The sequence below is a fragment of the Podarcis cretensis genome (assembly GCF_951804945.1).
Source record: "Podarcis cretensis genome assembly, chromosome: 5".
Lineage (NCBI taxonomy): Eukaryota > Metazoa > Chordata > Lepidosauria > Squamata > Lacertidae > Podarcis > Podarcis cretensis.
Genome location: NC_137174.1, coordinates 34610735 through 34624168, shown reverse-complemented (window position 1 = coordinate 34624168; position 13434 = coordinate 34610735). Strand labels below are relative to the sequence as shown.

At 42.9% G+C, this 13434-nt stretch overlaps 1 protein-coding gene across 19 annotated transcripts in view; it reads right to left on the bottom strand.

Annotated features, from left to right (window-relative positions):
• Positions 1-13434, bottom strand: part of PCDH15 (protocadherin related 15) — a 647566-nt gene that overhangs the window by 45361 nt on the left and 588771 nt on the right. For all 19 annotated transcript variants that reach the window (XM_079976223.1, XM_079976213.1, XM_079976221.1 and 16 more), the window contains 2 exons: positions 12806-13021; positions 8207-8295 (listed from right to left, as the gene is read on the bottom strand). In XM_079976223.1, the coding sequence (XP_079832349.1) occupies positions 8207-8295; positions 12806-13021 (305 nt within the window). The remainder of the gene's footprint in view (positions 1-8206; positions 8296-12805; positions 13022-13434) is intronic.

Sequence of the window (13434 nt, the reverse complement as noted above, 5' to 3'; positions counted from 1 at the left end):
AGAAACCCTGAATTGTCCACCCCAAGCCTTGCCTTATTTCTTCCCCCAAACATCAAGCGAAGGGGGGGGGGTGTGGCTTAGAGAAACCAAGAGGGATGAGGTTTAAGCGCACAGTCTATTCCAAGCCCCGGCAGCCTTTAAAATTTTACAGGGGGCTCCCGATTTAAGTGGTACCTATGGAAGGGATGGCAGGGTAAATTAAACCCACGCTAGAAGAGTAATAAATCAATAAACAGCAGGCACAAACGCACGCTGCAAGCACACACACACACAACTTAAAATTAGAGAGGAACAGGAAAAGGAATCCTGAGGATCATCTAGTCCAACCCCAGCAATGCAGAAATATTCAGCTGTCCCATACAGGGATCGAACTTGCAACCTTGGCATTGTCAGCACCATGCTCTAACCAACTAAGCTATCCAGGCTCTCAAGGACAATGGAGGGGGAAAACGCACAAGCACCCTGGCCAACAAATTAAAATGTAAGGCAAACCCACTCAGTTACCCAGACCAGCCACGTAATCGGACAGGCAAGGGCAATAGAGGGGAAAAATGTACAAGCACCCTGGCCAAAAATTAAAAATAAAACGCACAGCCACCAAGGCAGAGGCAGGGGAAGGAAAGCGAGGAGACGAGGGAGCCACACTCACACTCAGAGCTTGCTGGGGGCACGTGCTGGGCAAGGGAACAACCTGCAGCTTAAGAAAGGTAATTCGCACTCAGACCGCACAAACCAATCAAGCACCAGGAGTGAGGGGAAATAGAAGGTTAAATGTAGGTTTTTACACGGAAAAGAGGACACAGCAAAGCAAACCTGGATGCCTGGGTTTTTAAAAGCAGTAAAGCAATGAGCGCACGCAAGCCTCCTAAAGTTAAAAGGCAAGCCAGGAACCAGGCAGCCTCCACACACACAGACCCCCCCCCCCGACTCCAAACCTCGTGGCTCTTCCCTGCGATGACGACTGTGATGACTCCTAGCTGATGACTCATGATGGGACGACGAAAAGTGAGGCCGGAAGGCTGGTGCCGCAGCAATTTAGGCTGCTAAACATGCCCCCTCGCAGGCACCTGGTTGGGTACCTGCCCGTGGGCGTGGGCGCCAGCCAGGTGAGTGGGAGGCAGGGGGCTAACGCCCCCCACTTGAGGTGGAGTCTGGCTCCCGACCACAACCACTCCCCTCTCTTGCAGGAGGAGAGTCTTTGCTGAAATGTGATAGCGATGGAAGGTGAATATTAATGATTTTTTCCTTTAAAAAAACCTAACATCTGAAATGTCTACACAAGTGTTAAGAAAACTAAGGCAATGATTTTGTACATTTTTGTTTGTTTGAAAAATACACATACAGTGGTACCTCAGTTTACATATGCTTCAGGTTACAGACTCCACTAACCCGGAAATAGTGCTTCAGGTTAAGAACTTTGCTTCAGGATGAGAACAGAAACCGTGCTCCGGCAGCATGGCAGCAGTGGGAGGCCCCATTAGCTAAAGTGGTGCTTCAGGTTAAGGACAGTTTCAGGTTAAGAACAGATCTCCGGAACAAATTAAGTACTTAACCCGAGGTACCACTGTAATTGTATGGCTCTAGACATAATGCAAAATCCTCTCAGTATGGTTATTCTATAAATATGGAATGAAAAGCAGCATCTTGATGAAGGCTATGTGTTGTTGGTTTTTTAGTGTGAAAGCCTTGCTTGTGTGCTGTTGCTGTTGAACTCAACAAGAATAAGAGATGAGAAGAAGAAAAAAATGAGAAATAAGAAGAGATCTGCTGGATCAGGATGGTGGCCCAAATAGTCCAGTATTCTCACAATGGCAAACCAGATGTCCAGGGGAAGCCTGAAAGTAGGTCTTGAGAACATCAATCTCTCACTTATGTATCCCAGAAAGTGGCATTCAGAGGCATCCAACATAGTCATGATGGCCACAGAAAGAGAAGCAGAGGTTAATGTGGATTGTAAAGATGACAGAGATAAGGTATATGAAGCATCCCGGAATCTCAAAAATGGCATATATATATGAGAAATATGATGAAACTCTGCCAACCACAACTGCACTGTTTCCAGTATAGAGTAGCACATCTATGCACTTATTTTTGTCCAAAAATTTAAAAACCTGAATGATTTTAGGGACCATCAACTTTAGGCAATATTGGTTCTGTTGTAGCGCAAAAACATCTAAAGCAGGATGTGTGGGGGGGCACATCTGCACATGAGAAAAACTGTCTTGGACATGGCACCACACACACACTGCTACATGTGCCACAATCATGCACACGTGGCAAACACACATATGCACACAAGGCATCACAACCACACACATGCACACACTCCTGCAAGTGGTTTTTTTCAACACTATTTTTTGGGGGTGGGGGAAGGGGTACTTTCCTGGGGTTCCTTAGGAGGAAGGGTAGGATAAAATTGAATGAATAATAATCTTTCTCAGAGTGCAAGAGTTGATTTTAATGCCCCAGCTGCAATTTTCAAAAAGATCACATCCCTATAAATATTAGGCTTTTTAAAAAAGAGGTTTTCTGCAATACCCACAGAGATCCACCCAATCAATGTGTGCTTTTCTAAAGCCTAACTCACTCAAGGGGAACATTTTAAGTGTGTGTGTGTGTGTGTGTGTGTGTGTGTGTGTGTAGGGGCCACAGCTGGAGACATACTAGTTAACCCTTCCCTATCCAGCTGTGACTCTTCCTCCAAAACAGAGAATGACAGGGAAAGCCATTCTTCTTCTTCTTCTCACTTTATCTTGCCCAGGGCAACCAAACAAAAATACAGTAAACCCCACATAAATATATTAAAAACAAGAGGAGGAAAAAGAAATACATTAAAAGCATCCCACCTACATAGAAGGCCACTTCTATGAGTTCATGTTTGCTCATAGGTGCTACACTGGCTTGAAAAACAAGAAAGGATTTGTTGTCTTCTACCCATTTTTCCATTCCACTTGTGGAGAACACAGTGCAAAGCCAATTAACTCTCTGTGTTACCTAAACCAGGCACTCAGCTATTGTTATTTTTCTTTACCTAACTTTTGGAATGCAATGGATTTTCAATGCCCACCCTTGCTGTGCATTCGTTTGTAGGAAAATGAATAAAGTTGTACTTATTTATTGCCCTTTCCTTCAGTTGTTTCCTCCATTTTTGCATTACAATTATACAGCAGTGCTTTCCAGGAGATCAGCTCTGCATGCTGCCTTTGCTTCTGTCTTTGTATCAACATCTCTTATTTCTGCAGCTAGCAGAACACCTTTCAGAGGCAAGGCACCCTCTACATTTCTCTCCCCTCAGCTTGCGTCTTTCTCTCTCCCTCCTCCTTTGTACTTAACCAAACCTCAGGGGGCTGCTTCTCCCCAGGGAGGGAGATTCTGTTTCTCTTTCCACCGTGCATAAACATCCTCTTCCTCATGCATGCAGTTCTACACTTTAAAGCAGGGGTGCGCAACTCAAATCACTATGAGTGCCATCTTCATATTTTTATTACCTCAGGAGGTCCACGTAGCTACATTAACTGCAGGAGGTGATTTCTGTTACCATTTTAACTTGTTGCTTTCTTTTCAACAGTCATTTGTCAAGCTTCCTTTTTCGCTCTTCACTTGCATAGATTAACCACTTTTTTCTGCCTATAGTACATATCATGTCCTCTTTCTTTAAAACTACTGAACACCTGTATTCTGTTAAACCTCTTTTTCTTTTTCTCTTTCACCTCCAGTTCATTTGCTTAGCCACCCCCTTTCCTCTCTACACCCCACAGGGTTCTTTCCTTCAACGTCTCTCTCCTTTAATTCGACAACCCACATTATTGCTACTCTTCCTTGTGGAATTTGCCAGCAACAACACAAACAGCTTTAACTCTTCCTGCAACTAACAGGTCGGGAGAGGCAGGCCAGTATGCCAGAGTAGCAGCAACAGGTTGCAAAAAAATGGCTCTGTCAGTTAAATTGGCCTTCTTGAACAAAACGCTGGGGGGCAGGCCCATCTTGCCCTGCCTGGCCCCCCACTACCTCGCCTCGCCACCTGCTGCTGCCTCCTCATTGTGCTACACTACTTCTCAGCCAGGGGTCACGTCGGCGCATGCCCAGTTCAGTGCAGTGAGTACAGGCGGTTGGTGGTGGTGGTGGCTGCCTTCCTTTCTCCCTCGTTCCCTCGGTCAGCTGCCTTCCCCCAACCATGCTCCCACCTCTCCAATGCGTGCTGCTGCCCGCTGGCCAGGTGTGCTCATCAATGCTCAGGCTGTAGTAGTTTGGGGGATGTCCTCCAAAGGGGCCACTATCCCTGCCATTGGAGGACGCCGTCTCCACTGGCTCGCCTGCCTGGCCATGCTCTCCTGCAGGGCTGCTCAATACCAAGCCACAGGTATGGAGCAAACGAGTGAGCAGGAGAAAGAGGGATGTGGAACCAGGACATGCACATGCCATAAACCTGCCTATGCCCATGGCTACTGCTGCATCCCTCTTGTTCCTCCTGGAGACAAGCCAGAAACAGAGGCAGCAAACTGAGGGAAGGAGAGAGGGAGGTGGAAAAACAGGCCGGCGGGGGGAAATATTAAGGGGACTGGGCCCCCATAAGAAAATTACCAGGCGGGCGGGGAGGCCTAAGGGACACCAGCCCCTTAAAAATTTGGCACATATGTGCTGTACTGTCATTTCAGTTCATGCACTGAATTCTGCTGCACCATTGGATGTGAATGTGGGGTCCACAAAATTTGGCACAAGGATCCTGATCTTAACGACACAGTTAAAAGTACAGACTCTTCCTCCAACAGAGCTACAGCTATTAATTCATTTTTCCAAAATGAAAAGACAAATGGAAGTATTAATGTTTCATTATACTGATCCCCCCCCCACACACACACTGCACTGAAAACTGAAATTTACAGAGAGATTATTATAATAGACCCAACAAAGCCCTAACACTGTATATTGAGATTTGCTTCAAGATCTTCACCATGCTGTCTAGAATCCAGGAATCCCAGTGGAGGATCAAAGGCTGAGCATACGTATGTCAGATAAGGATTTGAAGATATTAATTCTTCATTCCAAAATAGATATTGTAAAGCCTTATGAAATGTCATAGGATACAGCACCGTAGCTCATTGTAAAAGTCACAGGCAGCCATAATACCTAATTTTAACTCCCAAATGTTGAAATTGTGTATTTTCATTTTTTGTTATAAACATTCCTTTAGAAGTAATGCAGAGGGAAGGGGGAGGAAGGTCAGTCCATAATTGGGAAAATATTTCTTGCCTATAAATGCCCAGGCACAAACACAAAAATGGATTTCTGAGTTGCCAGCAATATTTACATTAGCCTGAACAGCCAAGATGAAGACACTAACATATCTACAGGCTTCTGCAAACATAGCTGCAAATGTAAATTTAATTCTGGTGACCTTTTGAGCCAAGTGGGGTAACTGAGCCATTTTGTACTCCACTTCTAATTCACCCCTTTGGTTGGGATGGAGAGGAATTAATTTTGGTTACTAATTTGCAGTTCTCAAAACAATATGTGTAACAAAATACTTCTCCTAACTTTCCAACACAGTTCTGCAACCATGAAGGTGACATATAAAAATGCATAGTTTAGGAGCAATGTGCATAAATATGCACCCTTTTCTTAGTTAAAATAACATCTTGATGTTTTCAAATTTTGTAGTGACATCTCAAGCCGCAAGGCCATTTTATTAATTCTCTGCCATTTTTTGTACATAAGCATTTAAACACATGTAATTAGATATTTATGGACTCTTGCTAACTCCTCCAAGCAGGCAAGGCAGGTATTGACATTTCTCAAGCAGCAGTGACATGGTGCAATAACCACTAGAATGAAACCACTGTCTCCAGATTAAAGATCCCCATCGTTGTAAACACTTATGCTAAGATATGTGTGCACATGTAAATTAAGCATAAGTCAATCTGCTAACAACTTGCTATTTCAGTTGTGTATGCTTGGATTAGGCCCACTGTGCTGAGACCACGGGCATTTCAGTTTTGTGAGAGATGAATGAATTACTCATTTGTTGTACACACAGTCATTATGTAATCACCTTTGCATTTCCCTTGCTGAGGGACATGGTAATTCCTGAGTACTGAAAGCACAGCACTTAAAGCTGTTAACACCACACTTGTGTTGCTGTTGTGCTTTCTTCCTGGAGTGCTAGGTGAGTGTCCCAAATAGGTGGGCTCTCTTGTGACACAGTTCGTGATAAGCAGCACAGATATCTCTGCATATGACTGGCTACACCCATGTTTAATAATATGCTTTTGATTTTACCAACCAACAATTTTAATAACCCCATTTTATTAAACAATATTATTTTGATCCATTGTCACGGGGCCCCTATAAAGCATGGCACTGTCACACAACTCAATTTTTTTAATGAATAAACATTATAAAATAGTAAGCTGTTAAAAGATGGATTGTGGGAAGGACTATTGTATGCATCCTGTTATAGTAACAGAACAATAGCCAGAATGAGATGCTTTCTAAAATTAAATGATCTTTGGTCTCACAGCCAAAACAACATATCTGCATTGAAATGGGAAATGATCACCAGTGCTTTTATGGTAAATAAGCTAAAGAGTAGTCTCCTTGATTTCATCAGAGATGTTAACCAGAAGTAATTGTTCTCCTTGTGGTGTAATTTATTGTTGCTTTGTTGAAGAATGAATAAAATAATTCTTGGCATAGAAATAAATCATAAAATCCTAATACCTTTAAGTAGAGCTACAAGTTGTTGTTGGTTTAATCAGTGCATTAATAAAAACCCCCGCACTTTATTTATCACTGAGGATCAATTTTAATACGTGGGAACTGTGGGTTAAGAGCACATTTCTTTAATTTGTTTGAGGTTCATTTTGTTCTGATGTGCTACTACTACTACTATTATTATTATTATTATAATAGGGAAGGAATAAAAATGGAAGATGGTTTTTAACAAGGAGTGCTTTTTTTTGTTAAAGAAGAAAATTTTAAGTATGGTAATCTTACATTGCCTTCAGTGCTTCCAAAAAAAATATGTCTTGAGAGATTTTGATAATAACCACATTTATATAAATGTAATTAATTGACTGAAAAGACTGGATTGTGGAATTTCTTTCACAGGGTCAGCAAGGTGAGGATATATGTGGAATTTCCTGGTGTACTTGCTACCTTTTCTGATTCCCTTCCAAGTAGGGATGGATGCCTCAATCTAGTTCCCATCCATGTCAATTTTGCACGTGCCTATTCCTAAGTCCATTTCATCCTGTTTTCTCATTAAATGGCAGTGATTTAAAAACAAAATCTGTACCAAGGGTCAGATTCAACTTATGAGTCCTGCTAGTAGAATGGTCTTCTGCTAGTGCTGGGGGGGCTTTCTGCTCTCTCTCCTCCCCCGGTGTTTTATTTATTTATTATTTATTTATTATTTATTTATTGAATTTATATATCGCCCTGGGGGTATATTTGAACCCCTCCCTGGGGGTTCAGAATTGGCTTGGAGGATGGGGAATTGGGGAAACCCATAGAACAGTGGGGGTGGGGAAAGAGGAGAGATTGTTCCACCTGGCAAGCTGAAATGGATGGACCAAAACAAATGAAATGTCAGCGAGGCATTCAAAAGCACACCCAAATGGAAGTGCTTTTCCAAAAATAGCAAAAGTGAAACTCAAAATGTTGTGCCTTAGATCTTCTCCCTCGGTTTCCCCCTTCTTTCTAAGCTTTATATTGCCTATTGCACTGATGTTTCAGGAAAGATTGAACAGTAACATTTTAACCACTGGTACTTTCCAGGGTAGGGGACGCAGGTGGCGCTGTGGGTTAAAGCCTCAGCGCCTAGGGCTTGCCGATCGAAAGGTCGGCGGTTCGAATCCCTGCGGCGGGGTGCGCTCCCGCTGCTCGGTCCCAGTGCCTGCCAACCTAGCAGTTCGAAAGCACCTCCGGGTGCAAGTAGATAAATAGGGACCGCTTACCAGCGGGAAGGTAAACGGCGTTTCCATGTGCGGCTCTGGCTCTGGCTCTGGCCAGAGCAGCGATGTCACGCTGGCCACGTGACCCGGAAGTGTCTCCGGACAGCGCTGGCCCCTGGCCTCTTAAGTGAGATGGGCGCACAACCCCAGAGTCTGTCAAGACTGGCCCGTACGGGCAGGGGTACCTTTACCTTTACCTTACTTTCCAGGGTTTGACTCTATAAGACGTTTAGACAATGAACACATTTCATTACCCTATAAGCTGATCCTTGCTTTGTTCCACAAGAGTAGGAGGAACATTGGAGACAATGACTTGCATGTCCAACTGGTTGACTACAGAGACCTGGAAACAGAAAAGAAAGATACACTTGAGCTTGCAAAACATACATTATCTCAGAATGAGAACGGGAGCAAGGTGAGATTCTCCACCTGCACCAGTAAGCACCTTTGATGTGGAGCAGGGATAGAGAAACACTGAGAGGAAATGTATCACTAAAGAAAAGGCTAAGAAGAAACAGAATTGGGGGGGGGGGGAATACATATGCTAATTAATACATATAGCTACAAATTTAGTTACCATAATGTGAATAGAAATACAATACACCTCTCACCACAGTGCGAAAGACTGTTGACTGGGCAAGGTCGCTTTCAACAAAACGTGGACTGTCATTTATAAAGAAGGGCACATGGCTATCCTATTTGCTTTTTTTTTTTTTTATAATAATTTTTATTAATTTTCCACACATAAAATAAAGAACAATGTAACACATTATAACCTCATACTCATCGGTTCATAGCCTTTTTTCTTTGACTTCCCCATACCTCCCCATCTCTGCATCCTTATTTAATAATTCTTTAGCAACCCTTAAGTCCATTGTCTTAGTTCGTTTTCATAAATATTTCTTAAGTTTTTTTGTTTACTGCTGCAATTCTTTACTTCTTATCCCCTGACATCTTAACATTCCTCAATTTTACAATTATTTTTAAGATATATTTTGAAATTCTTCCAGTCCTCTTCCACTGTCTCTTTCCCCTGGTCCCGGATTCTGCCCGTCATCTCAGCCAGTCCCATAAAGTCAATCACCTTTGTTTGCCATTCTTCCAGAGTAGGTAGTTCTTGCGTCTTCCAATACTTTGCCAGTAGAATTCTTGCTGCTGTAGTGGCATACATAAAGAAAGTCCTATCCTTCCTTAACACCGCTTGGCCCACCATACCCAAGAGGAAAGCCTCTGGTTTCTTAGGAAAAGTCCACTTAAGGACCTTCTTAATTTCATTATAGATCATTTCCCAGAAAGCTTTAACCTTTGGGCAGGTCCACCAAAGGTGGTAGAAAGTGCCTTCAGTCTCATTACATTTCCAACACTTATTATTAGGCAAATGATAAATTTTTGCTAGCTTGACTGGGGTCATGTATCCTATTTGCAACACTGTGCCCACTTACAGTGGTACCTCGTGTTACATACCATCCCCCTTACAAATGCTGCAGGTTACGGAAGTAGATGCCCCTTGTTGCAACCTTTGCCCCGGGATGTGAGCGGAAGTCGCGCTCCGGCGGCACAGCAGCAGCAGGAGGTGCCATTAGAGAAAGCGCGCCTCATGTTATGAGCAGTTTCCGGTTATGAACGGACCTCTGGAATGGATTAAGTACATAACAAGAGGTACCACTGTATATGTAAATTAATTCCCCAAATTACACCTGAGAAGCTAACTGTGCGTAAAGGTTCTGAAGCACAAAGGTATCAAAGATAGTGCTTTTCTCTTTCTTTCTGGAGACAAAACTAGTAACTGTCTCCCCTCGAGCTCTGTTTCTCAGAACAGCCAAGACAATCTGTTAACAGCAAGGCAAACAGTGATAGGAAATCTCAGCTCATATTTTGTCCCCTATATGTGAGACAAAGCAAGCATAGTGAGAGTTTAGCCACATGTACATTGAAAGAGCGATCAAGCTGTGTGTAGTTTTTTCTTTCCTTATCAAAAGTGGTACAGCGTTGGTTTCAAAGATGACAGGAGGGAAGGAAAACAGCTTGAATGATTTTTTTCAAATGGACAAGCAGAGAAAACTCCAAGCAAGCAGGGCAAACTTCTCTCTTCCTCTATCACACAGAGCCTTGTTTTTCTCTGCTGGCCTGTATGTGAAAGGGAAGCAATCAAGTTGCTGAACTGACAAAAGAAATATGAGAGAATTCTCTCCTCTAGTGTTCGCAAACTAGCCAGGGCAGTTAAGGGTAAACAGTATTAATGGCACAGCAGACAAATCATAAAGGGCCTACAGTACTACCAACAAACGTCCATTCAGTGATAAATCAGTTTTGCATACAAATATAGTGCAAAGCATATAATCTACAATATAGGAAGTTCCATCTTTCAGTCATGGTTATGTACATAAGCATGTAAAGGGCAGAAACAATGTGTTTGCAAACATACATACCATACATGTGCACATCTTAGGGAACCATAAACTTTCAGGCATGTGAAATAAAGTCAGTGGCTCAGCTGTGATGGTGATGCAGGGGCAATAAACTTTAGCTGAATTCAGTAAAAAATCCCCCTTGGATAAGGAACCTGCAGTGTTTCTGAATGTGGGGAGGATTCTACCCTTCAAAGTGATGGGGTTAGAATCCCCATTCAGAGCTTCATGCTAAATGCACTGGGAGAAGGCTGGGAGAAGAACTGTTGATAATGTTCTAGCTCTGGATTTCCTACACTTAGCCTCCGATTAGCTTACAAGGCCCCTTCAAGCTCTATGATTCAACACAGACAGTTGCTCCTCAGGTTTTCAGGCATATGTCTTTACAGCCCTACTTGGAGATGTTGGGGATCAAACCTGGAATCTTCTGCATTCTAATCATGAGTTTTACCACTCAGCTGTGGCCCTTGCTTGAAAATCAGTTGCTTCCCCATCTGCACATTGAGACAACTCCACATACCTGGCACAAGAGTTTGATAAAAAGGTAATACTGCAAATGATATGCAGAGGTACTAGATAATTACATGCAGATACATGTGCAAATCATCCGAATGCTATTAAACTCAAATGCAAACTTCAGTGTAATCTACTAAATGAAACTCTAAAGCAGTGAAGTGTTGGTGTATTAGTCATTCTCAACATGCAGTGTTTTAAAAAGGACAACTCTAGTTCGTTTGTTTTTAAGAGATGGTATTATCTAAGTCTTTATAGATTTAAGAATACAACCTTTCCATTCAGTGGCCAGGTACCCCTCCACTGATGGAAACCATAGTAGCGGCTTTGGTAATTAGAAGTAGTATCATCTACTGTATTGAAGAATAAATCCTAAAGACATTTCTTAACACTGGATGACCGTGCCTTCTATTTCAATTTGTTCTTTAAAGCAAATAATAAACACTTGCACTCTACATACTCCCATTTGCACCAGCAGGTTTGTAATAAGGAATAAATGCTGCGTAGATCTGCAAAATTGAGGGAACAGGGGTCCACAAGGTTTGATTATTTATGGTTGCCACTGTTGGGAATTTTATTCCTCCATGCTGCAGATGTGTGATTGTTGTTGTCACACGTCTGTGTTTACATTCCACAGTGTTGGATGTCATGGGGAACGGAAGTTCAGATACACTGTTCCGTTCTGTATTGCTTTTGTTTTTTCCCTTCTCTCCATGGAAGAAAGAGAGAGGGGAGCCATGTTTTCTTTGTTCTGTTATGTTTGATTTTGTACATAATAAATCAGGCTTAGATGTCACACCTCAAGGCTCAGCTACTGTTTGGACTCTGCTAGTGTTGTGTACTCATGTACTTGGATATGGGTCACATCAGCACGATGGGACACAAGAGTGATGAATCATCCCGGACGGCGCTGCACTGGGGGAGAGGTGATGGTCTTGGTGTTTCCCAACAGCCACTACACCTTTTCATATTCCTGAATAGGGATGCAGAAAGCTTGGTGTGGGAGGAAGCTGGTTATCTCATGTTCTTTGGCAGAAGTGGAAGCTTTGGAGAAAACAAGAGGAGCTTCTGCCTGCCAGAAAGCCCAAGTGATATGAGATTATTTGATGCAAAATAGTTCTGAACTAAGTAGCAGGGGCTACGCTCCCCTTCCTCCTTGAGTGCTTCCTCTGAGTGCTGCAATTTGAGTCTGACCAACATAGTACTTTGTGCCACCAACTTCATCCTTGGACACATCTCAGACAGTGAAATATCAGCTTCAAAATCTCAAGGCTGGATCCAGCTTGCCAGTGAGTGGAATGAAGATGAGTGAAATGACATCTTTGCATGACTCAGTTGCTCCCTTTTGACATGGCTGGATGCACAATGAAACTACCACAAAGCAGTGACCTTCACACTCTATGATTCTTGCTTCTGCTCTAACCCCTTGTGGGTAATGTTGGCGAGTTGTCTTTGAAAGTTGAAAGAAGTGACTGGGCACATGTTTCCTCTGCGCTTGAGGACAGAGACCCTACTAGACTGCCCAAGACTTCTCAATGCTTTACAGAGAATTGGGGAAACAGGGAGAGAAGGGCCTCAGGTCAAATGTTTCAAAGTTGAATGCAATCCTCCGCAACTCGCAAACAAACTTTGGACAGGGAACTAATATGCTAGTGGGTGTTGTACATAGGATTCACTAGGGCACTAGTCTTTGGCAACCTGATAAGCAGATTTGTGGAAGTCAGTCCCCTTCAGTCCCAGGCAGGCAACAGGAACAGGAGATTTAAAGACCCACTGATGGGCTACTTAGGAAGGCCTGACAACACCAGCTACTGTATCCTCATCATATGCAATCAGAATAACAAAAAAACTCCAAGGAGGGTGGATGCCTGTAGCACAACATCGTCTACAATAAACTTTGCAGCAAGAATAAGCCCCCAAATGCATACTTACAAGTACATCTGATTTATTGCTCAGCCCCTTTCCATAGTTGTCTGTAGCAATGACCTGAAACTTGAAATACGATCGCCGCATGTTTTTGAAGAGCATAGCAGTTTTGATCAGCCCCGTATAAGGTTCGATCACAAAACCTTCCTTGCCATCCTTGATTGGAGGGATGATGAGTCTGTACTGCATAGCACTGTAGTTGCCCGTATCTTTATCATTTGCCTGATAGGTTCAAAAAAGAAGGGGGAGAAAGAAGGAAGAGAAATTACTGAGACAATTATGTATACTGAGAATCCCTGCGGCCTCTGTAATCAATACAGAAACTAATCTCATGGGCATTATGATAATCAGTTTGACTGCTTTCTGCATTTTTAATATCAGAATTTAATTTTTAGTAGCTTCATGGCTTCCAGAAAAATTTAGGCTAGGGGTGGAGAACCTGTTTCAGCCAGCCCAAGAGCTGCATTCCCTTGTGGACAACCTTCTGGAGAATGCACTTCAGTGGTGGTTGGGGCCAGAGGAAAAAGTGGACAGAACAATGGATGTGAGTAGTAGGTTATATTTCAGGCACACAAATACACACTTCATCTTCCATGCAGGCAAAAAAAAAAGGCATCATCACACTTCTAAGGCCT